General features: G+C 38.3%; 1 protein-coding gene across 4 annotated transcripts in view; it reads left to right on the top strand.

The window, feature by feature from the left end:
- MAP4K3 (mitogen-activated protein kinase kinase kinase kinase 3) overlaps positions 1–18,076 on the top strand; it is a 189,469-nt gene that overhangs the window by 43,484 nt on the left and 127,909 nt on the right. For all 4 annotated transcript variants that reach the window (XM_069583498.1, XM_069583500.1, XM_069583499.1 and 1 more), the window contains exon 2: positions 14,530–14,587. In XM_069583498.1, the coding sequence (XP_069439599.1) occupies positions 14,530–14,587 (58 nt within the window). The remainder of the gene's footprint in view (positions 1–14,529; positions 14,588–18,076) is intronic.

Consider the following 18,076-nt stretch of genomic DNA (forward strand, 5'->3'; position numbering starts at 1 on the left):
CTATAAACTTTTAAAGCATACTTAACTTAAAGCCTACTTTTATGTATCCATTAATTCCAAAATTTGAACTTCCCACAGATTTCATCCTGTTGTTTTAAATTTTTGCTGTTCTTGTAGTTTGTTTCCTTTTGGTTTGATAATTTCGTTTTAATTTCATGTTTGGCCGGTGCTGTATTTAGGAATCTCCTGGGGCATGGATTGAAAGTGTATTTCTCTGTAGAAAATTGGCTTCTCTTTCTGACGGGTGCCTTGATTACCAATGCAGAAATAGCTTGAATTCATTTCTTGGCCTGAGTTTCCTGGTCCTTGCAGTGTAAATTTATACTCAACTGAGAAAATAGGCTGTAATTATGAATTTGAATTTTCAAGGAATCCCGTTCCAGTGATTCAAGCACTTTTTAAAAAAATTTGTTCTCTGTGTCAGTGGACAGACACCCCCTTCCTTACCTCCATGCACTGAGAGGTGTGATTTTGGGGTCATTGTTGCTTTTTTTGTGGTGATCTCAATTCCAGCTTTCACTGTCAGTTCAGTTCAGTTCAGTTGCTCAGTCCTGTCAGACTCTGCGACCCCATGAACTGCAGCATGCCAGGCTTCCCTGTTCATCGCCAGCTCCTGGAGTTTACTCAGGCTCCTGTCCATTGAGTCAGTGATGCCCTGTCGTCCCCTTCTCCAGCCTTCAATCTTTCCCAACATCAGGCTCTTTTCAAATGAGTCAGTTCTTCGCATCAGGTGGCCAATTAAAGTTTCCAAGTTTAAGCTGAAGTCATGACTTTAGCTCTTGTTTACCACTCTGATTTCCTTCAGTAAATGCATTCAACAGATTTTATTTTTTTAGCAAATTACTATTTTCTCTCTGTTTTTGCCTCCTGTGGATTTCTTTCTTCCCAAGTCCAGCAGTACATTTAAAAGAGTACTTGTTCTGTTTTACTTGCTATAGCTGGGTATTTCTAATGGGAAGGATTTTCATATCTAGTTTTACATATTTCCAAAAGCAAAACCTCAGGTGATTTTTTATACACACTGGAGTTTGGGCCTTTTTGGATTAGAGATGCTGCTTCTGTCATTTCTATAGTGGGAAGTAGGAATGTGGTTACCTGGCCCCTTATGTTTCCCCAAACTTATTGCCACTGTTAAGGTTTTATACATGTTACCAGTACATTTGACATTTGTGGTCTGCCGGTTACCATTTGAAAGTGTTATTGGTATGGAACAAGTCCAATTTGAATTCCAAGTAACTTTAAAAAAATAAACTTTGAAATATAACTTGTTGTTGTTTGATTTTTATCAGTCATAGATTATTTTCTGTGTCTTTATACAGTCATTAGCTGTTAAGTGCATCTTTTTAAAAAGTCAGTATGATAGTCTCAATCTGCTTTCTGTGTTTTTTTTTTTTTTAATTAGCATCATACAGTCTTAGAAACTTAGATCTTTAATCATCTGGTTTTAAGAAACAAAGAGACATTCAGGTTAATTCGGGAAAAGAGAGGCTGTTGAAAGCTGCATGTGATAGGGGACTGGAAAGCTGTCAGGAACTCAGGGCAGCTTTGGAGATACGCTTCTTTCTCATGGTCTCTTATTTTCTCCTCTGCATTTGTGCTCTTCTCTGCTCTTTATTGCCTGTCTCCATGCTGTATCTTTTCTGTCTCTTCATATCTTTATTTTGCCCACGGTCCTACTTGCTAAGACACTGGCACAGCTTTATGGCATCATTTTCACACTGGGTTATATTGCGTGCTGGTTCAAACTTCTTAGAGATGTGATGTCTAATATGGTTGTCACTGGTCACACATGGCTTTTAAAGTCAAAGTTAAAACAATATGTAGGATCTATGTGCTGAAAATGTTTTTATAAAGCACTCATGAAAGACATCAAAGAAAACCTACACAGAGAGTAATGTTCATGGACTGAAAAGTTCTGAACAGTAAAGGTGTGAGTTTTCCACAAATTGATCTGTAATTATCAACAATCAAGATCAGAATCCCAGCAGGATATTTTACAGCAAATATAGACAAGGTGATTCTAAAATTTCTGTGAAAAGAGAAAGAACCTAGAATAGCTAAAGGAACTTTGAAAAAAGAAAAATAAAATTGGAAGAATCACAATGTCTCATTTTTAAGACCTAACTATAAAGCTGTGGTAATCGAGATTGTGTGTATTGTGGGTAAGGAATAGAACAAGATCAGTGGATCAATGTAGAATCCAGAAATAGAACCACACAGATAACAGCCAATTGATTTTAACAGAGATGTAAGGCAGTTCAGTGGAAGAAAGATAATAACCTTTTCAACAGATAGTATTGGAAAAGTTGGACGTAAATATGCGAAAAACAAAGGAACATTGACCTAAGCGTCACAAAACAAAATTAACTTAAAAATGAACTCAAAGTATATCATAAATATAAACGTAAAACTTGTTTTTTAGAAGAAAACACAGGAGAAGATCTTTATGACTTGAGGTCAGGCAAGGTCTTACACATGACATCAGAAGTATCATTCATAAAAGAAAACAATTGATAAACTGGATTTCATCAAAAGTAAAAAATTCTGCTCGGTGTGTTAGTTTGCTAGGTCTGCTGTAGCAAAATACCACAGACTGGGAGGCATAAAACAATTGAAGTTTTACTTCCTCACAGTTGTAGAGACTAGGAGTCCAAAGTCAAGGTGTGTTCGTGTTGGTGTCTCCCGAGGCCTCCCCTGGGGTTGTAGCCGGCTGCCTTCTTGCTGTGTTCTCAGCATGGCCTTGTCTCTCTGCACTAACATCTCTGGGCCCTTTTCTTATAAGAAGACTAGTCCTATTGGATTAGAGCCCATCTGTATGAACTCATTTAACCTTAGTTACCTCCTTTAAGGCCTTGTCTCCAAATACACTTACATTCTAAGGTACTCTGAATTAGAACTTCAACATCCAGATTTTGGGAGCACACAGTTAGTCCATTGTTGTTCAGTCGCTCAGTCGTGTCCGACTGTTTGCAACCCCATGGACTGCAGCACAGTAGGCTTCCCTGCCCTTCACTGTCTTCCCAAGTTTGCTCAAACTCCTGTCCATTGAGTTGCTGATGCCATCCAACCATCTCATCTTTTGTCCCCCCCTTCTCCTCCTGCCCTCATTCTTTGCCAGCACCAGGGTCTTTTCTAGTGAGTTGGTTCTTTGCATCAGGTGGTCAAAGTATTGGAGCTGCAGCTTCAGCATCAGTCCCTCCAGTGACTATTCAAGGTTGATTTCCATTGGGATTGACTGATTTGATCTCCTTGCCATCCAAGAGACTCTCAAGAGCCTTCTCCAGCACCACAGTTCGAAAGCATCACTTCAGTCCATAATGCTCTGCAAAAAAAAATGTTAAGAGAAAAGACAAGCTAAGACTGGGAGGAAATATTTGCAAATCATAATGCTTGCAAAAGAACTTGTATCTAGAATATTTATATAAAAAAAAATTTTCAAAGCTCAACAGTAAGAAAATAAACATCCCAATTAAAACATGGTCAAAAGATAGAAGACCCTTCACCAAAGGGTGGCAAATAAGCACCGGAATAGATGTTAACATCATTAGCCTTTAGGAAAATGAAGACTAAAACCACCATGAGATACCATTACGTACCTGTTGGAAATGGCTAAAAAGTACAATTCCAGTTTCTGACAAGGAAGTTCTGGAAGAGCTGGAGCACTCATACATCGCTGCTGGAAATGAACAATGGTACATCCACTGAAGAACAGAATTGGCAGAGTCTTTAAAAATTAAACATATATCTACTGTATCCCTCTCCAAGATATTCTTATAACCTGTACATTGAGTTTATAGCAGCTCTATGTAGATTTACCAAAAACTAAAAATAGCTGATACATCCTTCAACTGGTAGTGAATAAACTGGGGTATATCCATACAGTGGAATACTACTTAACAATAAAAAAGGAACTAATGATATATGGAGCAACTTGGTGAAAGAAGATAAGTCTCAAAAAGGTACAGGATGATTTAATTTACATGGAATTCTTGAAAAGGTAAAACTGTAGTGGCAAAGAACCTCAGTGGTTGCCAGAGGTAAAGGTTAAGGGGAGAATGCAACTTTCTCTAGAGAGTTCTTGAAGTGATGGAACTTTCCTGTTTCCAGATGATAGTTAACTCACTTTATGCAAATCTATACATGTGTTAAAACTACTAGAACTATATTTTTTAAAGTTGATTTTTTTCCCCCCAATTAAAACTGAGTCCTAAGGATGGAAAGTACAGCAGGGTGACTATAGTTAATAATACTGTATTGATACTAACAGAATAGATCTTAAAAGTTCTCATCACAAGAAAAAAAAATGTGTAGGTATGGTGATGGATGTTAACTAAACTTGTGATCATTTAGTAATATATATATCAAATCATTATTTTGTACACCTAAAATGAATACAATGTTATATGTCAATTATATCTCAATTAAATATTTAAATATCTGAGCAGTTTGAGAGCCTTTCAAATTTAAATATCTTATTGCATATCAAATAATTAAATAAAATTCAGTTCTTCAGACAACCAGCCATGTCTTGGTTTGCCAGTAGCTTTATGTGGCAAGGGGCTACAGTAGAGGACAGTGCAGGTGTAGAACCTTTCCATTAACGCAGAACATTCTATTGGACAGTACTGTTTCAGAGTGGGAGTCAGTGAGTTTTTTCTGTAAAGGGCCAGGTAGTAAGTACTTCAGGGGTTCTGGGCCATATGGTCTCTATCTCAGCTACTCAACTCTTAACATTGTGTTGCGAAAGCAGCCACAGATGATGCTTAACCCAATGAACACGTTCCTGTACAACTTCATTTACAAAAACAGTCATGCTTGCTGACCCCTATTTTCAATAATCTGATCGACCTATCTCCTTTTTCATGTCAGCTCAAGTCGCAAAGGTAGAGTGACCTTATAGTTCACTGTCCAAGTTAAACAAAATTTTACTTACAAATTTGAGAGTGCAAGTGGACCCTATTAGTAATTCTGCTAGGGTGATGAGCATAACCTGTGCGTGTCCTGGGCGAATCAGGAATGTCTGTCACCCTGGCTATCAGTCTTCCTGTAGAATTGGTTGCCCTTGTGGTAGGCTCACAGCTAGGCTGAGTAACTGTGGAAAAGCAAACAAAGCTTCCTTCAACAGGAGCTTCGGGTTAACCATTTCCCTCTGAAAGGGAGCGTTTATATGGGAAGGAGCATTTATATGGGAGACACCCTGAGGGGCCTGTCTTCTGTCCCTGTGCCCTTGCTCATGCTTTTCTTGCTGTGCCCTCTTTCCTGCTTCTGTGTGTGTTGTAATCCAGCCCGTCTGTCAAACCTCTGCTTAAATGGTATCTCCTTCATAAAGCCATTCCTGTCACACCCCTTCCAGACTTAGAAGTTGGTATTTATATTTTAGAAAATTCACAAGGCATGGTGCCTTAAGCCAGGTCCCCAGACCTGGCTGAGTACCAGAAGCACCTCAGTAGCTTTAAATACAGATCCCTGTCTTGTCCTGAACCTATTGGTTCAGAAATCAGTGGCAGCGTTTTTTGTTGTTTTGTTTTTGAGCTCCTCATATGATCCTTGTATAACCAGCCAACTGGTTTAGTATTTGGAATCTGTTAATTTAGACTTAAATTATTTGATGTAAACACCTAACTTTTAGAATTAGAAGGAAACTTAGAAATAGTCTCTTATTTCTCTTCTTATTTTTAGATTGAAGGCAGAAGACACGGGGAAATTACTAACTCAGATCCTATTGCTTGTTACTGGCAGAGCCAGCACTAAACTCTGCATTTCTTCACTCCCATCTTGGAACCTTTCTTTATATATGTTCACATTGGACAGCCCCTTCTGAACAGCAAGCTTTGATTACAGAAGGCCTTGGGTATATAGTAGGCGGTCAGGTTTGTTATTGCCAGTTATCTAACTCACTTTATACAGTATATGGCATGTTTTTGCCACTAATAGTTTATTCTTGATTTTGTTTACTCCCATTGTCACACTCAAGGAATACTTTTCCAATATTTAGAGATAACTTGGTAGTCAGTATGAAATCATCTCAGAGAAACCTTTTCCCAAACCAGTGCTAGAATGAATGCTTTTTGAAAGACTAACTGAACCAAACTGAATTCCGGGACAGCTTAGAAACGTAATGGTTTCCAAGAGCTCGTCTAATCTGAGATCAGCTCTAGATCTGCAGGATTTTCCAAACCAAACTCACTCTTGTATGAGAAAGGTTACCCAGGATATCTGGGAGTGTGTTTGGGGGATGCCTGACTTGAAGTGGGGTCCGGAAGGGTTTGTGGGTAGTGATAATAACCTAAGGTGAGCTTTAAAAGATGTCTAGGAGTTAGGCTGGAGGAGGGAGTTTACGGAAAGTGTCTGTCTAAGCAGTAAGTGCCAGAGGGTATGCCAGAGGGTAAAAGTGTGGCTAGCACTGGGGCTGGGCAGTTGTTTAGTTTGGCTAGAGCATAAAGCGCCAACTAAGGACCGACTGGAAATACAGACAGGTAGTAAACAGTTTTATAGTTAAAATGTTGTACTTCACAGCTGGCTATCCACGTGCAAAAGAGTGAAATTTGAGCCCTGCTAGACACCATAGAAAAAGTCATAGACCTAAATGGAAATGGGTCATAGACTTAAATGGAAAAGCAAAACTATAAAACTCTTTAGAAGAAAACATAGGGAAAAAAAATCTTTGTGACCTTGGTTTCCAGGCAGTCATTTCTCAACTATAATACCGAAAGCACAAGCAACAAAAAGTAGATAAAGTTTGACTTAACAAAATTTAAAAATTTTTTCCTTCAGAGAACACCGTCAAAAAATGAAGACAACTCAGAGTGGGGTTAAATATTTACAGGTCATGTAACTAATAAGAGATTTACATCAGGATCTATAAAAAATGCTCACAAGTCAACAGTAAAAATATGACATAATTAAAAATGGGCAAAGAATTAGATACACATTTTTTCAAAGACAATATTCAAAATATGACAAACAGGCATATGAAAAGATGCTTAAGATTGTTAGTCATTAGTGAGTTACTGAAACACAAAGAGATACCACTTCACGGCAACGAGGAAAACTAAAAAGCCAGGTAATAATATATATCGGCTTGGCTGTAGAGAAATTGGAACCCTCATACACTGCTGGTAATAATATAAAATGGTGCAGCCACTTTGGAAAACAGTCTGACAGTTCTTGAGGAAGCTAAACAGAGACTACCATGTGATTCAGCGATTCCACTCTTAGCTCCCTATCCAAGAGAATTGAAAGCACAGATCTACACAGGTTCATAAAAGCATTATTCATAAGAGCCCAAAATGGAAACAGCCCACACATCCTTCACCTGGTAAAAGGATAAACAAATGGGGAATTTTCATTCAATGAAATATTATTCAGCAACAAAAAGAATACAGTAAGTCCTGATATATGCTGCAACATGGACGAACCTGGAAAGCTTATGCTCAGTGAAAGAAGCCAGTCACAAGGGACCACAGTTTGTACGATCATATTTGTGTGAAATATCCAGAATAGTCAAATCTGTTGAGACAGAAAGTAGACAGAGTACTGGTTGTCAGGGATTGGGAGGGGGAGGAATAGAGAGCGACTGCTCAATGGGTCTTGGGGTTTCGTTCTGAGTTGATAAAAATGTTTCAAAATTAGACAGGAATGATGGTTACATAACTATGTGCGTATACTAAAAATGACTGAATTGTACACATTAAAAGGGTGAACTTTTTGGTATGTGAATTGTATCACAGTAAAGCTGTTATAAAATGCTATATTTAGTAAACACTTTAAATTTTCTGGTAAGGAATTTGGATCATGTCTTTCAAGCAATGGTGTGTACTCCTGAAGAGTTTTGAACTCAAAAACAACTGATCTGAGCATTACTTTCAGAACATGTGAGAATGGTGGACAAATCAATGCTGTGGCAGAAGACTAGGTCTAGAAGCTGAGAATATTTATCCTCAGTTTTCTTCCCTGGGCAGCTGTAAAGTTCATGTTCAGTTTAGTTCAATTCAGTTCAGTCGTTTAGTCGTGTCCAACTCTTTGTGACCCCATGGACCACAGCACGCCAGGCCTCCCTGTCTTATCACCAGCTCCCAAAGTTTACCCACACTCATGTCCATCGAGTTGATGATGCCATCCAACCATCTCATCCTATGTCATCCCCTTCTTTTCCCACCTTCAATCTTTCTCAGCATCAGGGTCTTTGCAAATGAGTCAGCTCTTTGCATCAGGTGGCCAAAGCATTGGAGTTTCAGCTTCAAAATCAGTCCTCCCAGTGAACACGCAGGACTGATCTCCTTTAGGATGGACTGGTTGGATCTCCTCGCAGTCCAAGGGACTCTCAAGAGTCTTCTCCAATACCACTGCTCAAAAGCATCAGTTCTTCGGCACTCGGCTTTTTTTATAGTCCAACTCTCACATCTATACATGACTACTGGAAAAACCATGGCTTTGACTAGACCGACCTTTGTTGGTCCGCTAGTAATGTCTGCTTTTTAATATGCTATCTAGGTTGGTCATAAGTTTCCTTCCAAGGAGTAAGTGTCTTTTAATTTCATAGCTGCAGTCACCATCTGCAGTGATTTTGGAGCCCCCAAAAATAAAGTCAGCCACTGTTTCCCCATCTATTTCCCATGAAATGATGGGACCGGATGCCATGATGTTTCTTTTCTGAATGTGGAGCTGTAAGCCAACTTTTTCACTCTCCTCTTTCACTTTCATCAAGAGGCTTTTTAGTTCTTCTTCACTTTCTGCCATAAGGGTGGTGTCATCTGCATATCTGAGGTTATTGATAGTCTCCTGGCAATCTTGATTCCAGCTTGTGCTTCATCCAGCCCAGCATTTCTCATGATATACTCTGCATATAAGTTAAATAAGCAGGGTGACAATATACAGCCTTGATGTACCCCTTTTCCTATTTGTAACCAGTCTGTTGTTCCGTGTCCAGTTCTAACTGTTTTGCTTCCTGACCTGCATATAGATTTCTCAAGAGGCGGTCAGGTGGTCTGGTATTCCCATCTCTCTCAGAATTTTCCACAGTTTATTGTGATCCACACAGTCAAAGGCTTTGGCATAGTCAAGAAAGCAGAAATAGATGTTTTTCTGGAACTCTCTTGTTTTTTTGATGATCCAGCGGATGTTGGCAATTTGATCTCTGGTTCCTCTGCCTTTTCTAAAACCAGCTTGAACATCAGGAAGTTCACGGTTCACGTATTGCTGATGCCTGGCTTGGAGAATGTTGAGCATTGCTTTACTAACGTGTGAGATGAGTGAATTGTGCAGTAGTTTAAGCATTCTTTGGCACTGCCTTTCTTTGGGATTGGAATGAAAACTGACCTTTTCCAGTCCTGTGGCCTCTGCTGAGTTTTCCAAATTTGCTGGCATATTGAGTGCAGCACTTTCACAGCTTCATCTTTCAGGATTTGAAATAGGTCAACTGGAATTCCATCACCTCCACTAGCTTTGTTCGTAGTGATGCTTTCTAAGGCCCACTTGACTTCGCATTCCAGGATGTCTGGCTCTAGGTGAGTGATCACACCATTGTGATTATCTGGGTCATGAAGATCTTTTTTGTACAGTTCTGTGTATTCTTGGCACCTCTTCTTAATATCTTCTGCTTCTGTTAGGTCCATACCATTTCTGTCCTTTTTGAGCCCATCTTTGCATGAAATGTTCCCTTGGTATCTCTAATTTTCTTGAAGAGATCTCTAGTCTTTCCCATTCTGTTGTTTTCCTCTGTTTCTTTGCATTGAACGCTGAAGAAGGCTTTCTTATCTCTTCTTGCTATTCTTTGGAACTCTGCCTTCAAATGGGTTTATCTTTCCTTTTCTCCTTTGCTTTTTGCTTCTCTTCTTTTCAAAGCTATTTGTAAGGCCTCCTCATGGTACTGATACTGAATTAGAAATTTTTATACTATATGCTTTATAATATTTAGAAATATTTACCTTGTTCTCATTTTTCTGTTATCAGTTTTTCTAGGTGATTGAAAAAAGAATAGCAGGTACAGAGCATGAGAGTTGGTATTTTTAAATTTACTTACGTGTAATCTTGGCCACTGTGAATGTAGAAACAGCAAAATATGACTTATTTTAGCCAGAAGACCCAAAATTCTTGATGAATCATAAACACCTTTCATTAATAAACATAAGGATTATGATGTGGTAAAGATCAGAAATTCAGGTTTCCTGAGGATTTTTTCTTCCCTTCTTTGTGAATTATCTCATTTCTGTCAGATAAGTTACATATTAGAAAATATTCAGAAGGCAAAAAGGACAGTAATCATTAGCTGTCTTGTTTTCTTATTGACTCTAAAGAACCATAATTTAAAAACTTGTCACCCTGTAGAAAATCCTAATTTAAATTTTGAAAAATGGTATTCATAAGTCAAGCCTGTAGTAAATAACTGACTCTTATAAACTACTTACCCCTAGTTTACTGTCATAGTTTTCTGTGAGATATGTGCTGGTGTTAACTATTAATGAATCTATTTTTAGAAGAGTACAGTGTGTGCTGCAGCCATTTTAGGCCCTTTGTGTAACTTGTGTTGTCAGTAGAAGTGCGCCCTCTTGTGGTCAGTTGGAAACGGAATTTCAGTTGTAAAAATAGTCACCCTAGGACAGGTCGCAGAGTCGGACACGACTGAGCGACTGAGCTGAACTGAACTCGCTTTTCTCTGAGTTCATATTTTCTTTTGCTCGTTCATTTGGAATTACCCAGACTCTGAATTTATTTTTCAGTAAACAGGAAATAAAACTCTTTCAAGATTTTTAAATGGAGAATTGAGGATTAAATAAAACAATTATCTTGTTTTATTGGAGAAGTGCTTTAAAAAGATATGGATTAGAGGACAGAGTATCAAGGAGAAGTCTAACAGAGAAAAGGTATCACAACGTGAAGAAAGGCAAGGTGTTCTGATAGTGTTTGAGATTTATGACTAATGTTGTTGTGATATAATGAATATTTCGCACTCTGCTCCATCCTTTTTACAAAATGCTCCCAGAATGACACTCTGATTTTATTTCTATTCCATTATATATATGTATCTTCTTATCCTGGTGAGAGCAATAAATACTTCTGTGACACTATTGGAAATGTCTGTTTCATGTAATGGAAATTAAGTTAATTTGAAATAAATGTTCAAATCTGTTTTGAACTGCCTGTAGTTCAAAAATTACTGTTGAGTTCAAAACTTAACTACTCTGTAGTAAGTTGGCATCATAAATGTTTATGAGTTATGGGGATTTTTTTCAAAACGAATGAACTTCCCTTGAAATTTTAATTTTTCTTAATTTGTATTTTTAATGCCTTTGTTGTTCTTTGAGTTTAAAGGTTAAATTTTTATTTATATCTTTTAGCAGTGATTGTGTCCTGTATATGTCTTCTTAGAAACTGATTTTTTTTTAATGCCCCAATATTCTTAGAAGGATTCCACTGTTAACATTGTTATCATCCCTTATGGGTGATTTACTGAGCTTTCAGTTCAGTTCAGTTCATTTCAGTCACTCAGTCGTTTCTGACTTTTTGCAACCCCATGAATTGCAGCACACCAGGCCTCCCTATCCATCAACCAACTCCTGGAGTTCACCCAAATTCATGTCCATCAAGTTGGTGATGCCATCCAGCCATCTCACCCTCTGTCATCCCTTTCTCCTCCTGTCCCCAATCCCTCCCAGCATCAGAGTCTTTTCCAATGAGTCAACTCTTCACATGAGGTGGCCAAAGTATTCGAATTTCAGCTTTAGCATCAGTCCTTCCAAAGAACACTCAGGACTGGTCTCCTTTAGGATGGACTGGTTGGATCTCCTTGCAGTCCAAGGGACTCTCAAGAGTCTTCTCCAACACCACAGTTCAAAGCATCAATTCTTCATTGCTTAGCTTTCTTCAAAGTCCAACTCTCACATCCATACATGACCACTGGAAAAACTATAGCCTTGACTAGATGGACCTTTGTTGGCAAAATAATGTCTCTGCTTTTGAATATGCTATCTAGGTTGGTCATAACTTTCCTTCCAAGGAGTAAGCATCTTTTAATTTCATGGCTGCAGTCACCATCTGCAGTGATTTTGGAGCCCCCCAAAATAAAGTCTGCCACTGTTTCCACTGTTTCCCCATCTATTTGCCATGAAGTGATGGGACCAGATGCCATGATCTTAGTTTTCTGAATGTTGAACTTTAAGCCAACTTTTTCACTCTCCTCTTTTACTTTCATCAAGAGGCTCTTTAGTTCCTCTTCACTTTCTGCCATAAGGGTGGTGTCATCTGCATATCTGAGGTTATTAATATTTCTCCCAGCAATCTTGATTCCAGCTTGTGCTTCTTCCAGCTCAGCATTTCTCATGATGTACTCTGCATAGAAGTTAAATAAGCAGGGTGACAATATACAGCCTTGACATACTCCTTTTCCTATTTGGAACCAGTCTGTTGTTCCATGTCCAGTTTTAACTGTTGTCTCCTGACTTGCATATAGGTTTCTCAAGGGGCAGGTCAGGTGGTCTGGTATTCCCATCTCTTGAAGAATTTTCCACAGTTTATTGTGATCCACACAGTCAAAGGCTTTGGCATAGTCAAGAAAGCAGAAATAGATGTTTTTCTGGAACTCTCTTGCTTTTTTGGTGATCCAGTGGATGTTGGCAATTTGATCTCTGGTTCCTCTGCCTTTTCTAAAACCAGCTTGAACATTTGGAAGTTCACGGTTCACATATTGCTGAAGCCTGGCTTGGAGAATTTAGAGCATTACCTCACTAGCGTGTGAGATGAGTGAATTGTGCGGTAGTTTAAGCATTCTTTGGCATTGTCTTTCTTTGGGATTGAAGGGATAACTGACCTTTTCCAGTCATGTGGCCACTGCTGAGTTTCCCAAACTTACTGGCATATTGAGTGCAGCACTTTCACAGCATCATACCAGTCCATTTAAGTGTTAAAACTAAGAATAATTCTCATCACATGAATGAATTTTTCAGTTTTGAGTGAATTGAATGTATTGGTCTTCATTAATTGAAATGAAAATCAATTTAAGTTTCAGTTCATAGTGTAAAATAATTTGAAAATTCTGATTCAATTACAAAACATTTTAAATTTACAAAAATAGCTGCCATTTTTATACAAGTTGAAAAGACGATTTCTGCTTACTTACAGGTAATTACACTTGTAAACACTGGCAATCTAATATTATGGATTGATTTTTTAAATAGTTTTTATTTTTAATATGTGGCTTGTAAAATATATTTGGTTTGTATTGAATTGATTTCTTTATACTATCAGATGTGTTTAAACAGATATGAGGAGCTTGTTTTTACAGTTATATTAAGGTATTTGATTTTCATATTCTAAAGGTTTTTACGTTAAAAGTTTAAAGCTAGTTAATTCAGAATTCTTTGAATGAAAGAGGACAGTGAAAAAGTTGGCTTAAAACTCATCATTCAGAAAACTAAGATAATGGCATCTAGTCCCGTTGCTTCATGGCAGATAGATGAGGAAACAATGGAAAAAGTGAGAAACTTTTTTGCGGGGGCTCCAAAATCACTGCAGATGGTGACTACAGCCATGAAATTAAAAGACGCTTGCTCCTTGGAAGAAAAGCTATGCCCAACCTAGACAGCCTATTGAAAAGCAGAGACGTTACTTTGCCAACAAAGGTCTGTCTAGTCAAAGCTGTGGTTTTTCGAGTAGTTATGTACTGATGTGAGAGTTGGGCTATAAAGAAAGCTGAGCGCCGAAGAATTGATGCTTTAAAATTGTGGTGTTGGAGGAGACTTTTGAGAGTCCCTTGGACTGCAAGGAGATTCAACCAGTCCATCCTAAAGGAAATCAGTCCTAAATATTCATTGGAAGGACTGATGCTAAAGCTGAAACTCCAATATTTTGGCCACCTAATGCAAAAGACCCTGATGCTGGGAAAGGTTGAAGGTGGCAGGAGAAGGGGCTGCCAGAGGATGAGATGGCTGGATGGCATCACCGACGTGATGGACGTGAGTTTGAGTAGGCTCTGGGAATTGGTGATGGACAGGGAAACCTGGTGTGCTGAAGTCCATGGGGTTGCAGAGTCGGACACGACTGAGTGACTGAACTGAACTTGAGTGGATGGCAGTCGAATGTAATGCTTAAAAAACTTCGGCTCTGGAGTCAGACTGCCTGGGTTTGAATCCCAGCATGTCCCTAGCTATACGGTCTTGGCAAGTTCTCTGTGCCTCAAGTGCTTCATGTGCAACATGAGAATATTATAGATATTATTACATTAGTACCTGCCTCTTAAGATTGCTGTAAAAATTCAGTGAGTAAATATAAAAACACATGGAATAGTGCCTGGATATACTACAATCTGGGTTTCTGTTAATTGCTGTTATTATCATCATTAAATTTATACTTGGATTGATGTTGAAATTCATTGGGAAGAATATACTGTTTGTTTTGTGAATATAAATCACTTTTACAATTCTTGCTTTAAAAAATATTCTGAATAATTTACAATATAAGTAGTAAGCTACAATAGCATTTCATAAAGTTTTTATGAAAGGTTTCTTTTCACAATTATCTTCTTTTCTTTTTTAGGCACGGAATGTTAACACCGGTGAACTGGCAGCAATTAAAGTAATCAAATTGGAACCAGGTAAATTCATTGAAATTTGGTGTTTCTTATTGCCCTCAGCCACTGGATATATCAGGCTTGTTTTAATGATGTTTGGTCAACATTCTCTTGTTGTTCCCAGTATCTGGCAGAGAGGGCTGTTGTCTGTCCTCCACCTCTCTGAGACCTGTAGACACCTTGCCCAGTTCTTCCCTGAAAAGCCACTGATAATTGCAGGAGGAAGGGGAGCTCCGGAGGAGACTGTTCCCTCTGGACTCCTTTGAGCTCACTTGTCACACAGTGATGGCGGTGTTTGTCCAGGTTAACTCTGTCCAGTGACGAGAGGCAGTGTGCTGCAGTGGAGAGAATGGAACTGGGATCTGATGTTTGCAGACCAGTTCTTGGTGTCCCGTACTCCTGCTCTGTGAACTTGGGCAAGTCACTTTAGCTCTGAGTCTCAGTTTCCTCAATAAACCTAACTCTCACATTTTATGGCTCGTTAATATTGCAATAGCTGCCTTCCACCTGGAGTAGCTTGTAAAGCCCCAGGACTACTCCCTATTTTTCATCTGCTTCAACTATATTCTATCCCTGAATTCCCCCCACTCCCTGCAGAACCCATGTCTTTCTGAACTAACTACGTACTCTTAAAAACCTCTCCCCTCCCCAGTTTCTCCCTCCCATCATAAATAAATAAGTGTGCTAGTGTCTAGACTGAATTCCAACTACCTTAGTGATAGTGCCTTTCTGTATGGCCACAGATCCATCCAGTAATTTTTTTTTTTATTGTAGATAACTTTTTCTGTAAAAGTCGAGAGTAAAATATTGTAGGCTTTTGGGACCACGTTAGTCTCTGTATATGGTTCTCGCTCTCTTCCTCCTTAAACATAAATACTATTCTTTGCTGAAAAATCATTCTTAACCAACCAGGCCACCTGTGCTTGTAGTTTGCCCACCCCTGATTTTGATCATCAGTAGACTTAGAAGTGCTATTAGGATGAAGTTTCAAGGATGCGTTGACTGACTGTGATTACACTTGAATATAATGAATTTTAAAAATACTTTCTCATTTATAGGTATTTACAGATTTTTTTTATGCTCCATATTCTAACACCACAAGACAAAGCTTTTTTCCTTTTCTTTGAAACTCCTGTTATTTAGTGAGTATTCAAAATTGACCAACTGAAAAAAAAAGAAAGGTTTGACGTTTGAAGCAGTGCCTCCATTTTTAATCATTAGGAAGAGGCTATGATATTGATGAAAGAGTCTGCTTAGAAGCAGTGTGTTCATACACCATTCCCTCAGATCAGTTTAGGGCCTTCTCTTTTGGGAAACCTTTCTCCCCAGCCCGTCCTCTGATTAAGATGACTCCTCCAGCAGCAGCACCTTTTCCCACAGCTGTGATTCTAGAGTTGCCTTTCTTTGTTCCTAAGCTGTAATCAGATTTATGTCCACAGCACTCAACTTAGGGTCGATGCATAGTACTCACTCAGGACATCTTAAAATGTCCTTTAAAAAATTAGGAACTTAAAATCTTATTGTTCATCAGGTCATTTGGTTTCTGATTAGTGCGTTGTTTGTTTTATGTTAATCTTAAATACTGCCTTTTATATATATGTGTATGTATATATATATATATATATATGTATCACTGTAATAAATGAAAATACAATTAAAAAGAAATGTATTCCTATTCTGCCACTCAGAGATAATGAGAATTACTACCATATATATGTTATGAGGTATACACTTAAATTTAATTAACATTGGACTCTCTCCTTTTGTGTTCTTAGAAGCCACCTGAATTTTTATATTAAATTTCTTTAATTTGTTTATGTCTTCTGAGAAATGTTTAACTTGTCAGTGAGCTTGAAATATATGGCCCAGTGGTTACGACTGCAGACGTTAAAGCCAAGCTACTTTGATTCTCATCTGACTTGACCACATTGCTTAAGCTTTTTGGATGGACCTTTGTTTCCTCATCCCTAAAATGGGGATAATAGTAATAGCTTCCTCTTAAGGCTGTTGTAGGGGTTAAATAAGCTAATATATCTAAAGCACTTTAAAAATTTCTTGTAAAGTTTATTAGTTTGCCATAATGACCTAGCAGTTCCACTCTTGTGTATCTACCTACACAGCAACTTTTACACGCACGTGTCCACAGCAGTGTGTTGGCAGCAACCGAACTGCCCATCGACTGGTAAATGAATAGACAAAATATGTCTATACAATGCAGTGGAATACTATTCAGCAGTAAAAGGAAACAAACTATTGATACGTGCTCTGACATTAATGAGCCTTAAAAATTGTAAAGTGTAAGGAGCCAGATGGTTCTGTTAATGCGGAATGTCCAAGGAGACACATCTACAGAGTCAGAAAGAGGATTGGTCAGCTGGTGTGTGTGTGAGGAAGGATGAATGGATGGGAGGGGTCTTACTGGGCAATGGAAATATTTTAAAATCGATTTATGCGATGGCTGCACAACTAGGTGAATTTATTAAAGAAAAATCTTTGAATGATGCACTTTATATGAATTAGTTGTTGCTGTAGTTTAGTTCTTGTCATGCCCGACTCTTCGCAACGCCACAAACTGTAGTCTGCCAGGCTCCTCTGTCCCTGGGATTTCCCAGGCAAGAATACTGGAGTGAGTTGCCATTTCCTTTTCCAGGGGATCATCCCAACTCAGGGATCACCCCGCGCCTCCTGCATTGGCAGGTGAATTCTTTAGTGCTGAGCCACCAGGGAAGCCCATGTATGAATTACATGATTTTAAGATATGCCTTAATATAGTTTATAAAAATGTAATCATAATACCATTGTCACCTCTTAACAATATTAATAATAGCTTCTTAATAACAAGTTTCGCATGTTGCAGTTAGTCGATATGCCTCACACTTCTTTTATGTCTACAGGTTCTGCCTTCACTTTTTTTTTATTTTTTCCTTGTCCCCCTGCCTTTTTAAAAAAAGAAACTTGGTCGTTTGTCCTATGGAACGTCCCCCCTTAACTCAGGTAACTGGGTTTTGCCAGTTATCTCCCCATAGAATCATTTAATGTGGTCATCTGTGGGTTGAGAGTTAGCTCTCGAAGACTGGTAAGATTCAGGTTCGATTTGGAATGTGGTAGAAGAGGACAGCTTCCTTGGCAGTGTTATGTGCTCATTTTCTGAATTAGAATTGTAATATCTAGTCTTTGACATTTTGAAAAACAAAAACTAAACCTGAAATAGTCAAGTGTAATGAAAAGGATTTTAAGAATTTGCATCCAAAGTAGCTGTTTTTCCCCTTTTTCTTGATAACTGATATCCAGTCTGAACCTGAAGCTAAGTGAAACCTTATTTGGGCAAAATTGTTTAAATTTTTTGTATAGAATTTGATGAAGGGTAACATAATGTCTGATAATAGTATTGTTTGGATATCAGAGGTAGATACAATAAGATACTCAGTGACTTTGGAAAATAAAGGATTTCATAGAGGTAAATTTTCTAAAATTCTATTTAAATTGCCAAAGTTGTTTTAACCAGTATCTGTA

Source organism: Ovis canadensis, chromosome 3 (assembly GCF_042477335.2).
Source record: "Ovis canadensis isolate MfBH-ARS-UI-01 breed Bighorn chromosome 3, ARS-UI_OviCan_v2, whole genome shotgun sequence".
NCBI lineage: Eukaryota > Metazoa > Chordata > Mammalia > Artiodactyla > Bovidae > Ovis > Ovis canadensis.